Source organism: Xiphophorus hellerii, chromosome 10 (genome assembly GCF_003331165.1).
Source record: "Xiphophorus hellerii strain 12219 chromosome 10, Xiphophorus_hellerii-4.1, whole genome shotgun sequence".
Classification (NCBI taxonomy): Eukaryota; Metazoa; Chordata; class Actinopteri; order Cyprinodontiformes; family Poeciliidae; genus Xiphophorus; species Xiphophorus hellerii.
The window spans coordinates 7,352,603-7,366,683 of NC_045681.1; the positions used below are offsets into that span (position 1 = coordinate 7,352,603).

At 38.8% G+C, this 14,081-nt stretch overlaps 1 protein-coding gene across 4 annotated transcripts in view; it reads right to left on the reverse strand.

The window, feature by feature from the left end:
- The window catches only part of vti1a (vesicle transport through interaction with t-SNAREs 1A), a 144,077-nt gene that overhangs the window by 36,107 nt on the left and 93,889 nt on the right, over window positions 1-14,081 (reverse strand). For 2 of the 4 annotated variants that reach the window (XM_032574342.1, XM_032574341.1), the window contains one exon: window positions 10,351-10,412. In XM_032574342.1, the coding sequence (XP_032430233.1) occupies window positions 10,351-10,412 (62 nt within the window). Of the gene's footprint in view, window positions 1-10,339; window positions 10,413-14,081 lie in introns of all 4 variants that reach the window. The other 2 variants (XM_032574344.1, XM_032574343.1) reach the window with 1 other exon arrangement.

Genomic DNA, 14,081 nt, shown 5'->3' on the forward strand with positions numbered 1-14,081 from the left:
GAAGTGCAGGGTTGAGAAATATTGCCCGGGTGTTATGACCCGTTTATTTGGATGGTTAGTTCCATTGACGTCTATGTTTTTGTCGTCATCTTGCAGCTTCATTTTATGTACATTTTCATTTATCTTCATTAAAATATGAATGCAATGATAATCCTGTTCTGCTGTCTGCATTTTGGTCCAGTTATAAACTCAGCAAACTTAACACCAGCTTTCTATTATTATATTTTTGTTGAATTTTTACAGGATAAACACTATTTTGCCAAAAGCATCTTCTCACAGATCCAAAACAGTTCATTCAGGTGGTCCCATCATCTCCTTGGCCACAAATGTATGACATCCAGCATCTAGGTACACACTCTGCTTTTACAAATATTTGTGAAAGAATGGCTTGTTCTCAGGGGCTCTGTGAACTCCAGTGTGTTATGGTGTTAGAATCCCACCTATGCAATGACTGCAGTAAGAAAATCTCCTCGCTACAGGATGTACCACAGCCAATTGGGTGACTGGGAATGACAGCAACTCTGCTACAAAGTGGGAGGGAACATAAAATCACAGAGTGACGCAGAGTGTGCAGAGGTCTCCAACTTTCTACCAATCAACCAGTGCAGACTTCCAAACTTTACGTGGCCTTCAAATTCACTCAATCATGCATAGAGCAATTCATTTAATGGTTTCCATGGTCAAGCAGTTGCATCCAAGCCTTACACCACCAATAATGCCGAATATTAGGGCTGTAAAACGTGTTGCCACAGGATTCTACAGCAATAAAGACATATTCTCTGTTCTGAGGAATCATACGTCTTTGTTTGGCCACCCGATGGATGACTCTGTATTTACCAGTTGCCAGGAATATGGCCTGACAGCATTGTCCTAAGTTTAGAGTTTGGTGGAGAGGAGATTATGGTGTGGAGCTGTTTTTTATGAGCTGGGTTTGGACTTTTAGTTCCAGTGAGAAGAACTCTTAATGCATCCACACACCAAGACATTTTGGACAATTTTAAGCTCCAATCCATCAGGATGTGGATGAGCAGGTTTTGTGTGGAAGAACTTGACTGACCTCAGCCTCACAGAACACAGAGAATGTGAGCCAGACCTTCTCGTCCAACATCAGTGTCTGACCACACAAATGCACTCCAGAATCAGATTTACTGCCCAATACTGTGTGCACAAACAAGGAATTTGGCTTTGGTTTTCAAGTGGTCATGGTGTACAGACAACAGAAGGAAATAACTTAAGAATAAAGGAACAATATGTAAATTTTTCTGGAAGAATGATCAAAGTTTCCCATAAACTCCCTCCTCAACTTTAGAAAACACCTTCCCAGAAGAGTCACAGCAGTTAAAGCTGCAAACCTTCTGGATTAATGGCAGTTAAGATCTGAGTGGATTGATTGTGCATTTATTTTTAAATCACAACCACCTGACATTTTAACTGGGGTGTGTAGACTTTATACATGTGGTTTAAATATATTAACATAAGTACAACAACAAAAGGAACATACATCATCACAGTAAATTGTCCGAGTGACACTACTGCAAAACTATGCACCACACCACAGCTGCCTTTTTTTCCTCTATTCAAAACAAGCTTTTATTGATGAAGCGGCATTCCACAAAATTCCTGGAAGCTGTGGCAAAAGCCTGCCCAGAAGTATCTATGATGGCATGCTGGGAGGAAAAAGGAGTCAAAGAACAGACAATGTGATAGGTTCTAATTGCTTCAAAATGTCCTGGAGAAGGCCCCCTATTACCTATTTAAATCAGCTGATAATGGGAGGCTAGAAGGAGGAGACGGAGGGGAGTGAGGGGAGGGTATGCAGAGGGTGAAAGCTATCCTCTGCGCTGCTGTCGCCTCATTATTTTCTGTCTTGACGGACGCCTGCGCTCAACCCCTGGATGAATGGTCCTGTGCTGAATAAGTTATCGCCAGACAGACAAAGGGAAGGGTGCGCTCAACAAACAACACAGCACTACTGCAAAAGCACAAATCTCTTCTTCCTCTCCTTCTCAGCCCCTCCACCCACAACCCCACTCATACCCACTATCTTTTCCCCTCTAGACGAAAGGCTGGGCCTGCCACAGACTGAGAGCTCACCTGTAATTTCTACAGAAGCTCACAGTAGGAGGGGATAACATAAGGGATATAATAAAACAAAAGGCAGGAAGGAAACCAGCATCTATGTTCGCTGAGAAGATATACACTTCTATTCCTCCATTTTGTTTTATCTTCCCCTCTTTGTTTGTGCAGCACCTCAGTAATAACAGGGACCTCCTTTGGACAGCATCTGAAGATGTCTGAGAGGATGCTTTTTGTTCTCAAGACAAGGCCCACAGCATGATCATTGAGGATGTTTTGGTTTCATCTGATGTTTATTTTGCTTTCTTCTGTTCTGCGAACTGTCAGGGCTTGGGACATCAAATCAGGATCATTCCTATACAGTGCTCCCATGGGTGGTGGAGGTGTCAAGAGGATTCCCTATAGCTGCTAAACTCGAACTAGGCAATATCTACAACTGGAAAGAAGCCCAGCTCCACAAATGATTATGGGGACGATGTGCTCCACATCTGCCAATTCCTCACCCTTCCCATCACTCAAAAGTAAGAGGTGGAACTTTTGGACAGGAAAACCTCTTTCCCTTCTGACGGGGAAATCAGAGGGTGCCGTGGCCCGACAGGAGCTTGACGGCAGATCAAAAAGGGCGGGTACCCTTGGAGTGACACCTGGAGCCACTTCAAGGGATGAGAGCGCCACTGATCTCCAGTCATCTCGTCAGAACGACAGTCTGTCAGGGTTAAAGGAGTGTGGAGGGAAAATATAGAAACTCCATCGGTTCGGACGGTGTTAGTGAGGTCCAACGAAGCATCACCTCTATGTCGGAACAAGATGACCCCTGAGCAATTGGAGAAGTGATGGCACAAAGTCTGTTTTTTTTTGTTGTTGTTGTTGAAATACTGAGATTTAGCTTTGAAGACGAGTTCCTGGACAAGCTGAGAGATACTTGTACCAATAAAAGAGTCTAACTCAAAATATGCCCAAAGTTTCTGCTTGCTTTGCTTTAACTTGAAATGCAAATTGCCTTAGAAGGGGTAAAGCAAATATTTTGTACTGTATTTAAAGTTTGCTGCCCATATTAAATCCTGGATTTTTTTACAAAGATGAATTTTGAAGCAATATTTCATTGCACTCACTTGGAACTAACCTTGGAAGAAAAAAGGATGCCCACTATAAATTCAGGGAAAAAGGGGGCTTTGCAAGTCAGTGAAGCAATTCAAGCCTCAACAGACTAATGCATGCGTTATATAAAACAACAACACGTCTTTGCCCTTGTCAACAACCCCTTACTCTACAGCTCAGGCTTGTGTGCATCTTTTTCTTCCTGCAAAAAACGTCCCATCAGCACTCTCTAATGGGCGAGGTGTAGAAAGAGAGAAAAAGACAGCGATGGAGCGGGAAGGAGAGTGAGAAAGAGAAACAGTAAGCAGCGGTGCTTGTTTGACTCTGGAGCAGTGAGTAATGAGGCTGAGGCGCACCCTGTCATTGTCCCAGCAGCAGCCTGTGGCCACAGACACAGAGGAATAATAAAAAGTATCGTCTATCTGCAGACTGCACACTTATCTGACATTTAAAACCTAAACAGGTATTTCAAAATAAATCAAATTTATTGGTTTGTTTTTGTTTTTATTTGATGCCTTTAGGAAGAGGCCACACAGTTTATATTTGCATTCAGCCACATTCCTTTGAGAAATTTTTGAAAATTAAGTTAGACCCATCAATAAAGGATATTTAAATATGAAGGATATTTAAAAAGCTGAAAAATTTGTCTTTGTTTGTAAGTCCTTTTACATAAATTAGGTTGTTTTTATTTTGCAAAAAAGTGTGAAGATTTATCATAAACACAATGTTACCTCAACAAAAACAAATGTGATTTCAAAGGCCATGACTTACAATATAGGGGTAAAAACTATGTTTGAATTACTTTTGGTTCACATTTTTCTCAAGGTTGTGGTTATCCCTGCTGCTTGTTCACCTTTTTTCCCCTACACTTTTCCTTCCACTAATTTTTCCATTGATACAACACTTGGATACATAATCCGGTTGAGAAGTATACAGCTGTAGGCACCACTGTCGGCTCTTTTGGAGTTCAAAAATACTTTACTTTCATGCTCCAATATGTAAACTAAACCTAAACCTAACATTTACTCTACTCTTGACCCACACTTTTATGACAAATCACATTAATAAGTTGTCAAATTATTTATTGTTTCTCAGCCTGTACACAGCTTAGAAGTGTGCATAGGTTACTGGTATTTACAAACCAGAATGGGTTTCAGACGGTGGAGCCCTAGGGTGATTTTGAGTCTTACTAATGAAGTGGTGTTAACAGTCTGCAGCTAAATACTATTGCTCTGAATAGTCAGTTGCTAGTGGCTCAGCCGCATGGAGACTACTTGACAACTGTCATGTCAGCAGTCTTCCGCATGATTATGTAGACTATAGCTTGGATTAAAAATCCCTTTTTTTAAACTGGTCATATACAATATAATTTTCTGAGAAGCTGAATTTTAAGTTTTCATTAACTGTAAGCTATTTTAATAAAAATGAACAGAAAGATGCTTAATATACATCATTCTGTGATTAACTACAAACTACAAACAATTCAGTTTTTAAATTAAATTGCTGCAAAACGTCACTTCTCAATCATATTGAATATACAGCACTGCACCTGCACTCCATTACTATCAAACACTATAAATCCCTTTTACTATAAAAGCAAAAAATACAGCAAAGTACTAGAAAAGAAAGCACAAACAGCTATGCAAGAATAATGATCAAACCCTTAAAAAATTTCAGTCATCAGATCACCAAAAAACAACAACAAAATCACCTCTAACAGCTAAAATAGCATCCTATCCCTGTTTCTCTAAGCATATCAGACAACAGCTGCGCTCACCTTGATATGTACTATAAAGTTAACCTAAGCAGTGCCAAGGGAGTACACATGCTTCAAACTTTGATACTGTGCTTCTTTGCCAAAATAAAAGCAGACTGGACATTAAAAACTCAAACACGAATAGGATGTCTCCTGAGATGGGAACAGGGGAAAGGGCAGAGGTGGGACTGACCCAAAGGAATAAACCAAAAGTGAGGAGGAGCAGGAAAAGGTGTGTGCGTGCGATGGAAAAGGATGCCAGGATGAACAAATTGCAAAGCAAAACGAACATGTTCACATTTAGTATGTGGAATTATTGTGGCAGCCACACAGACAGCAGATCAGAGAAGAAGATCCACTAGGAATGATCTGCTACACTTGGGACAAAAAAAAATGGCTGCCATGATGTGTTCAGGTGTAATGCACAAATAAAATGCAAAATAGGCCAAACAAACCTTACATAAAAGACACTGAATAACTTAGTACTTCAACACGATATGTGAATATTTGGCTGCGGTTGTAATCAATCTTATTGCTACAAACAAGAGATTTAAAGAGCCATCTTAGGGGTGACTGTGGTGGGTAGACTAGTTGTTAGCTCCTGAAATAATATTATGATAAGATGACTTCCACTAAAGCATATTAAGGCATATTTGGTGTTTGAACAATTAACCCTTTATGTCCTAAATTTAAAATCTCCGGCTGGATACTTTTGCTTATTTTAATTGTACACAGTTCTTTAAATGTCCTGTGAGTAAATATATTTCTCCATTCATCCATAACAACTGGATTTTGGCTGGATCGCTGATGCTCCATTTAGGATTTAAAGGTATAAATTGGGCAACTATAAGCGAGTGGATCTCAAGTATTTGTAGATTTTTGCTATTTGTGGGAATATTTCACCCCTTTACTATCAAAAGTAGAGTTCATAAGAGATTGTTTACTTGATTAATGTGCTTAAATAAATGACTGTATGAGTTAAATTATGATAAAACAATATATTATTTGATTAGAGAAATTCAGTCTTATAGGCAGCTAGATTGTGTGAGTTAATGAGAGACTGTTAATTTGAGCCATTAGAGATTTGAAACTTGATTTGACTTGGGGCAAAACACTTGGGACTTTACTGGATTTTGAAAAATGACTTGTGAAAATCCTAGCTGATAAAGGTTTTTTTTATATATAAAATCTGTGATACATGATACATGGTAATTTGAACTTCTCTCCTCTTTAGATGTTTTTCTGTGACTTGTTTATATTCAGTTAGTTCCATGTTTTTGCTGAATTTTTACCACTGATCTAGTATGTAAAACCAAAGAGGAAATAATGGCCACATGAAAATGAAGCTGAAGAAAGTAAGTTCATGGTTTGGTAACTGGGCAGCACTATTGGCATGTAAGCATCATCCTCACATCATCCTATGGGCTGATCTCTTCATCAGTGCACAGAATGAGCCCAAGTTCTGTCCATCCTGCCTGCCCGTCCGTCGCTACTGCCAGTCCCAGCCATGAATATGGAGCTGTTCTGTGGCTGTGAGCTTGCTTATGTTTTCTGTCTGATATCTAGACCCCATTCCCATTTCAAAGGCAGGTCCACCCGGGGCCTTGACTTTTTGATCTGCCTGGCGACTGAGTCGACCACCTGCATGTGGGATCAGCTGCCAGTGAGAGCAGACAACCCCTCAGCTTCAAAATATACATCCTCTCCCCCCTCATCCTGCTCTTGCTGCTTCATTGCCCTTCACTGTAACCATCACCCCCCCCTCCGTCCTGCTTCCGTGAAGTTGCCAGGAGCCCCAGTGGTCCTAACTGGGTGTGGAGCTGCATCCCATACCCCAAATGTTCTGACCATGGGTGGGTGAAATGCTGGAGGAGTTCAGAAAATCAGCTGGAAGGATTTTACTCTTGTCAGAGAATCATCTTGTATTTATGAACGCCTTGGTGTCAACATGTCACAGAAACAAGAGAGGCCTTAGTCGGGGCTATGGCCTTTTTAATCAGGAACAGCAGACAGCCAGCTTAGAGCTCCTGTCATGCTGACACAGAAACAGAAAATCCCTCCTCATCTTCAACTTTCTAGTTCAAGTTTGTTTTCATCCAAAACAATGGACCCACTCAAAGTTTTTTTTTTCTAAGACTTTAACCAGGTCTCAATGTTTTCTTGCCAAAAGTGTGAAGTGGAAGAAAAACATGATATATGATTTGATGTTTTTAAAAATAAAAATCTGAATGATTCAAAGTGCATATGTATTTAGCTTATTTACCCTAACTCGGGGTAAATGGGCACTGGTTTTTGGTTTCTAAACAACCCAAAAACCAATCAATTACCTCCTAAATAATCTAGAGTCCACCTCCGTGTGATTTAATCTCATTATAACTACAGTTGTTCTGTGAAGGTCTCAAAGGTTTGCTAGAGAACAAGAAGCACCCTCTGAGTAGGAAAATGTCCTTTAGCATACAGCCAGAGTTGAGAGTACATGGTTTAGATCAGAACGTTTTCGTTCATTGGAATGACCCAGTCAAAGTCCTAAAGTTGAGCGTTTGTGGCAAGACTTAAATACAGTATATATGGTCAGATACAGAGTGACTCAGCTTGAGCTATTTTGCAAAGAAAGTCTGCAGAAATTTCAAATGTGCAAAACTGGTTGAGACAAAAAGAAAGGCAGGTCTACAAAGTACTGACTCAGAAGGGCTTAATAAAAATACACGTTACAATTTTCCAGTTTTTATTTGTAAAATAAAAAAAACGACACTGTCAAAACTATAATATGAAAAATGCAAAATTTCAAGTGATTGAAAATATGTTTGCAAGACATTGTAGCCTTCTCCTAACTGATACCTTTGTCCGAACAAATACTTTTGGATCATTTGTAACCTTACACTTGAAAAAATGTTCTGGTCCTAGAAGAACAGCTGATTTCAGGTCAGTCAGACTCACTGTGGTGAATGGCAGGTGTGAACTCAAAATACATATTAAAATAAATTAAAATGTGTCAAAAATATTCTAGGGATGTGCACAATGATGCAATTAAGTTACAACAACATTTATATACATACATATTTTTTTGTAGATTGGTAGTTTTCACTTGAATTTTACAATGCATTTTGCATTAACGGTAGAGCATTAATAATTTCACAAGGTCAACTTTTTAACATTACAAAAACCTTGAATTTTGTTAAGAAGTAACCAAATCAGTATGAGGAGACAATATAAGCGGCGTCTATATTTGCAGGCCTTATTCCACACAGCCAATTAACAGAACCATACCCAGTGTTTTATACCAATTACCCTCACTGGCAGAGAGGATTTTTCCCAGTTTGAAAGTTGTAACATTTTATTTTCGAACAAAACAACAGCTTTTTAGAGGCAAACATGTTTCTGAATGTTCCTTACAATAAGTGATATTCACAGAGTCTTAAAGTTAATTGGCTTTCTTGAACCAAGGCAGCCGGCTTAATGAGTGAATAATTGTTTCTCAGCAGGGGTGACAGTCATAAGACCTAAAGGACAGTTTGAACAGCTGCTAGTTATAGTGCACTACATCAGCAAAAAAGGGGGAAAATCTTTTATATCCTGTGAATCACAATCAGACAAACTCCACTTATTTCACGGTGGCCTTGATGAGAGCCAAAATTACCAACCTTTTACAATACATTATCTCCATTGCATTTGTTTTACTTTTTCCATTCAGTTTGATGCAGAAAAATGTGAAGTTGCATTAGAAAGTAAATGTTAAATCCTCTTGAGTCGAAATGTAGCGGCTTCAAAAAAGGGACACAAATATTTGAAACCACCTCTGGCTTGTATCAGTGGAAAATCTTACCTATTTTTAAAAGTCTTTTGTAAACTCCACTTCTTTTGTTGCCTTTCCAATTCATGCGCAATGACAAAGCAAGTGACATCAAAAACGAATGTACGATTAATCAAAAAACTGGGAACATTTCACTAACAGGGGTGGTGCGGGGTGGAGGGAGTAGAGAGAAATCATTCAAGCATCCTGAACATAATTTTTGCTCTCAGTTCTGCCTCTCTGGTTTTAAATGACTTTAGACGTTAGGTTTACAATAAAAACTCAACCTTTTACGCAGACGATGATAAAATGCAAAAAAGAAAAAAAAAAAGCAGGAAGTAGTCAGAGGGGTTTGCAGTCAGAGCCTGAGTCTGGAGAGCCCTCATAAATCCTGATTTCAGCAGGGCACTAACCAGAGGAGCTGAGGCACATCAAGAGGAGGAGGGGGAGCGGCGGTGTGCCTCTTAAAATGCTACGTCTGATTAAGTCTTCCCATTAGGTGACAGCTGAACTTTAACATTAATATGATAATATTGAAATAAGTGCGTGTTATTTACTTCAGCTCCAAAGGGGGTGGAGGGGAGGTGGAAGAGGAGGAGGGAATGATGAATGATTTCTGGACAGCTTTGGGTGACAAGCCAGGCGAGCTGACCCCCTTTTCCCCCCCACTCCTCTTCACATAATCAGAGTTGACAAAATGGAGACATATGCAGAAATATCGGTTACAGTCGGCGTCACAGCCCTGCTCAGGCCTTCCTCTCCCTACTTTATGTTGGTCGCCCCGTGAGCCGCCCAGCAAATTGTCTATGGGCACTGAAGCATCTATTTCAATTGGCACTTCCTTCCTGCCCGGGGATTTTACATTTAGTCGGTGTCATTTACATATTACTCTTAATCAAAATCCACAACGAGCAAGGAGCAGAGAGAATAAAAAGGAGGAGAAGAAGAAAAAAACAACAGAGAGCAAGAAACAAAACTGTGGCGTCACGGTTCAGAGCTAAGCACCACCAGCACTTTATGAAATGGAGATGTGACAAGGTATTAAGTGCGTTCCCGTGTGTCTCCATGCGCATTCGCAAAAGGAGGGGTGGGCACAAGATAATGCAAGGCCGATTGATATGTCTGCATCTGAATGCTTGGACTTGTGCCGTTTGTTGGGGGTTGCTTTGTGCATGAAGCAGAAAGCAATAGAAACAAAGAGTGGAAGTTGGATTTGAGGAAAACAAAGAAAGAAGAAAAGACGTGTGCAGTGTGAACTTGTTTTCAGACGTGTTGGTACTGGGATGTTCTTATGTACAGTCAAACCAAGACTCTATGCCATAAATACAGTGATATTTCATCCAACCTCATATTTTTAAGTGTCGTTCACTCACATAGTCAGGGTTCTGATTCATCTGAATGATTTACAAACAAGAACAAAAAAATAGAGACCCATCTTAACTTTAACAGGAAGAAAGGAAATAACCAATTTTTCTCACAGCTGACTGATTGTGATCATGTTATTTGCTATGCTTTGTATGATGTTAGAAGAAAAGATGTTTTATTCATTCATTCATTCACAGCTCACAACACTGTTAAAGCACAATGCACAGAGAAAGGTGCAGAAACAGTGTCCCTACCTGCTTCTTACCTTCTCAGCATGCCGGTCAGGATGCGAGAACTCTTCCCCAGGTTGGCGTCCGTTTCTCTCAACTGGGAAGACAGAGACAGTGCAAAATACATTTTAGTTTCTGTCCAGTAATCCACTTTGGTACAATCATCAAAATCATTAATTACCTGTGAATCCTTTTCTCATTATTGAAAGAATACAAGACATACTATTAAGAAACTTACATTTTCTCTAGATTAAATGTATGTTAAAAATAAGAAGATGCCAATGTTTTTTTTGCACTGCTTTTTTCATTTTCAGACTGACGGAGAATATTAATTCAAAATGTCACTTTTTTTTTTACTTTTGCTAAAAATAACTACAAAATCTCCACATCACTGCATTAAATCTGCTGCTGTTTAGTTGTTAATCACATTAGTGCTACAGGTTAAACACAATGCAGTAGTTTCGTAGAGGCAATAACAGTAGGTTGCAGGTTTGCTTTGTCTTTACTGGAGACTGTGTTGTATAATATTTTCCCAGAAGAGGTTATAATATTAAAATCTTTTTTAGACTGTTTTCAGATCTAAACAATGTCTGGAATGACCAACTTTACTCAGGAAAGCATTACAACAAGCAATAAGATTAAATCAGATCCACCTGTATCCACAGAATGAATTACCTCACCAATTAAACTTCATACTGCTTTTATTATGAACAAATAATGATTCACTTTTACAGAACCATGACTGCTCGGTCAGTTGGTTTTTCCATTACTTTACAACATCTGCTATTAAATTACTTGCAAAGACGAAAAGTAATTTCTATTAGAAACAGTTACTGTTCTGGTTAGTTCTTTTGGACGACTATTATTTTGTACACAAAGATTCCAGAAAGGGAGCTTTCTATTTTACCTTAAAGTTGTTTGGTTGTATAGGAACAACCAACAACAAAACCACCTACTGAGCAAACACTCAGCCAATTTATCCCAAACAGGAAAGGCATGACTGAGTGTAAAAACCATCTTGGCCTTTTCTTTTTTTTTATTTCATAGTCTATAAATTGTTACCAATGTGAACGGAAATCTTCCCTGGCTTTAATCATGTAGTCAACAGCAGTTGCTCAAATGGCCTTCTGCTCATCTTGCTGCAGAGCTAACATCAGAATAGTGTAGAAAGAAAGAATAAGAGGCACCTTTACTTTTGACGTACATGGCAAGCATAAGGAGTCCTTGAAGCTACCCTTGAAATAATGATCATGGCTATTCAGGACTAATTGCCTTGGATATTTCCCTTTTCTTGATGTATTTTCTCTCTTTTCTTTCTCTCAGCCTTTTTTCCCCTCAGGGGTCACAGGAATGTTTTCATTCCACTCTATTATCAGATTTAGGGACTTCAACAGTAAAATGATTTGGCAGAGATGTTGCCAACATGGTGTGAAAGAAAAAATAAGCTGACACGGCACTGAGTGAGCTGCCACTAACATCTACCTGTAGTTGTGTTTCCAGAGGATGATGGGGAGAACGGGGAATACTCATTGCTGAGAATTTTCTCTCTACTTAGCAGGGAGTCATTTATCTCCATCTTTCTGGAGAATTCATAACTCCGATGAATTCTCTCTCACACAGTATTTTTTCATTAGTTTGCTCCATTTTGTTTTTAATCTTCCGTTTTACATCTTCTTCCATTTGCCCCCTTTTCATACAATGCATCCAGCAGCGTGCTTGTTGCCGTTTTCTCTTCCACTCTGATATTCATGCACTCTTCCCTCCATTCCTTCGCTGCTACTTTCTTCATCTTCTTCCATCTTTCCTTCTTACCCTCTGGCAGCCTGGACTGATGCGATGCAGGTTGCCAGAGCCAAGGATACATGTGATGCAGGGTAGGAGGTGGGGGACCTTGGGTTTGGGCCCTCTGGCAAAGACAACAAGTCCAGCAGTTTGCCTGATGTCTGCCTCTACCCATAGATGTGTCCCCCAGATACTTCACACTTTTTCCCAAAATACACTTCTCTCTTTATACCGCCCCTCCATCTCATTTTCCTCCTTCCTTAACCTGAAATGGGAACCAACTGAAAATTGTGTTCAGTCGAGTTTCTAAAATTAACTGCGTTTGCCTATATATGGAGTGAAAGAACCGAAGCCGTTTCAACTTTTAGTTTTCCCCAGCACAGCTCAAAAACATATCCAGTCTTAATTTGAGGGAGCTAACCACATAGAGAAAGGTAGCAATTATGAAATATTTAAGAAAATTGCCTTAAATATCAACATTAATTTACTGATCTCTAGCATTGCATCATAACATGTTTAAGGCGATAAAACGTAGAACTTTTTCAGGCTCAAATAAATTAGAAAAAGAAAATGAGGGTGGCTTACACAATAAACAACTTTAATTGCTTTATAAAAGCATGACTTTTATTTAAAGTCGAGTTATTATATTTAATTGTTTGCTACTCTGTTCAAATGTAATTTTGGAAATTTGAAGTGAAGTTGGATGTTTGACCACACTTCTTATCAGAAATGGAAGAATCAACTTAAACAGATTCTTTTTTCAGGCACAGTCACTCCTTTTAGGCATTTTATTTAAATGTTCCAAAGGACTTGAGGTCAGGACCTTTCCTGATCCATAAGGATAGCCTGCTTTACCCACAATTTTTTTTAAACTTTAATAAAAATGGCTTTGAGGTTCGTTTGAAATCGTGACTTGTTGGAACACCCAAATGTGTTTCAGCTCCCTTGCTGTTGATTTGGGGTTTTACAATGGACAGTACTGTTTAAGTACTGTCTTGGCTACAGACCAGATATGGACTGTTTGTGATTATTCTAACCAATTATCTTTCATCTGAGGGCTGCCTCTTTGGTCACATAGTTGATACTCGGAGACAATCTGATGATCCAAACAGAAAAAGAGGCCAAACAAACATTGAAAGCTCGATGAAACTGTCTAACAGTAGACTAGTTGGATTAAAAGTCAGCTTCATGCCAAATAAGAGAATATTTTAAATTTGTGCTACCTTCTCTGTTAAGAAGAGTAGTCAGACATTCAATTCATCAAGGCTAAAACCCCTAACTTTAATACTTTGCAAGAATTTGGACTAATAAAACGGATTAAAGAAATATCTTTGTCCATTTCTTCCTTTATATCATAGCACCAATCCTGCTATAAACTAGGATGATGGTTACATACTCAAATAATCCCATGGTGAAACATTTCCAATTCAATAAAATCCAGCTTTATTTATGAAGCACTTTAAATTACCAAAAGAACCAAAGTGCCATACAGAACACATAAAAATATTTAAAATATTACAAATGTCACTATAAGGAGACATAAACATAAAATACAGACATATAAAACACATGCAATAAAAAATTTATAAATACATAGCCGACTTCTATTTGAAGAATAAAAGTCAAAACAAAAGTTCACATGTGAAGCTGTGCATTCTTGTGTGTTTGTGTAATGTGGAACGTGTTTGTATATATATATATATATATATATATATATATAAAGGTTAATTTGTGGTGACATATCTCATATTCAGTGCAAAACAATGTAGTGCCCAATCTTTCAACCCTTTTCTCTTTATATATTGTTTTTTTTAACTTAACTTTTGCTCTTCAAACTTCCGTGTGTGAATTTGTGTACATGTGGTGAGGAGAGTTTAAGCAAAGGAGACTCATGGGAAGAGGGGAGCAGGAGAGAGAGAGAAAAGGAAAGAGAGCAGGTACTCTCAGTAGACACTATGGAGCGTTTTGAAAGGAGATGTTTGAT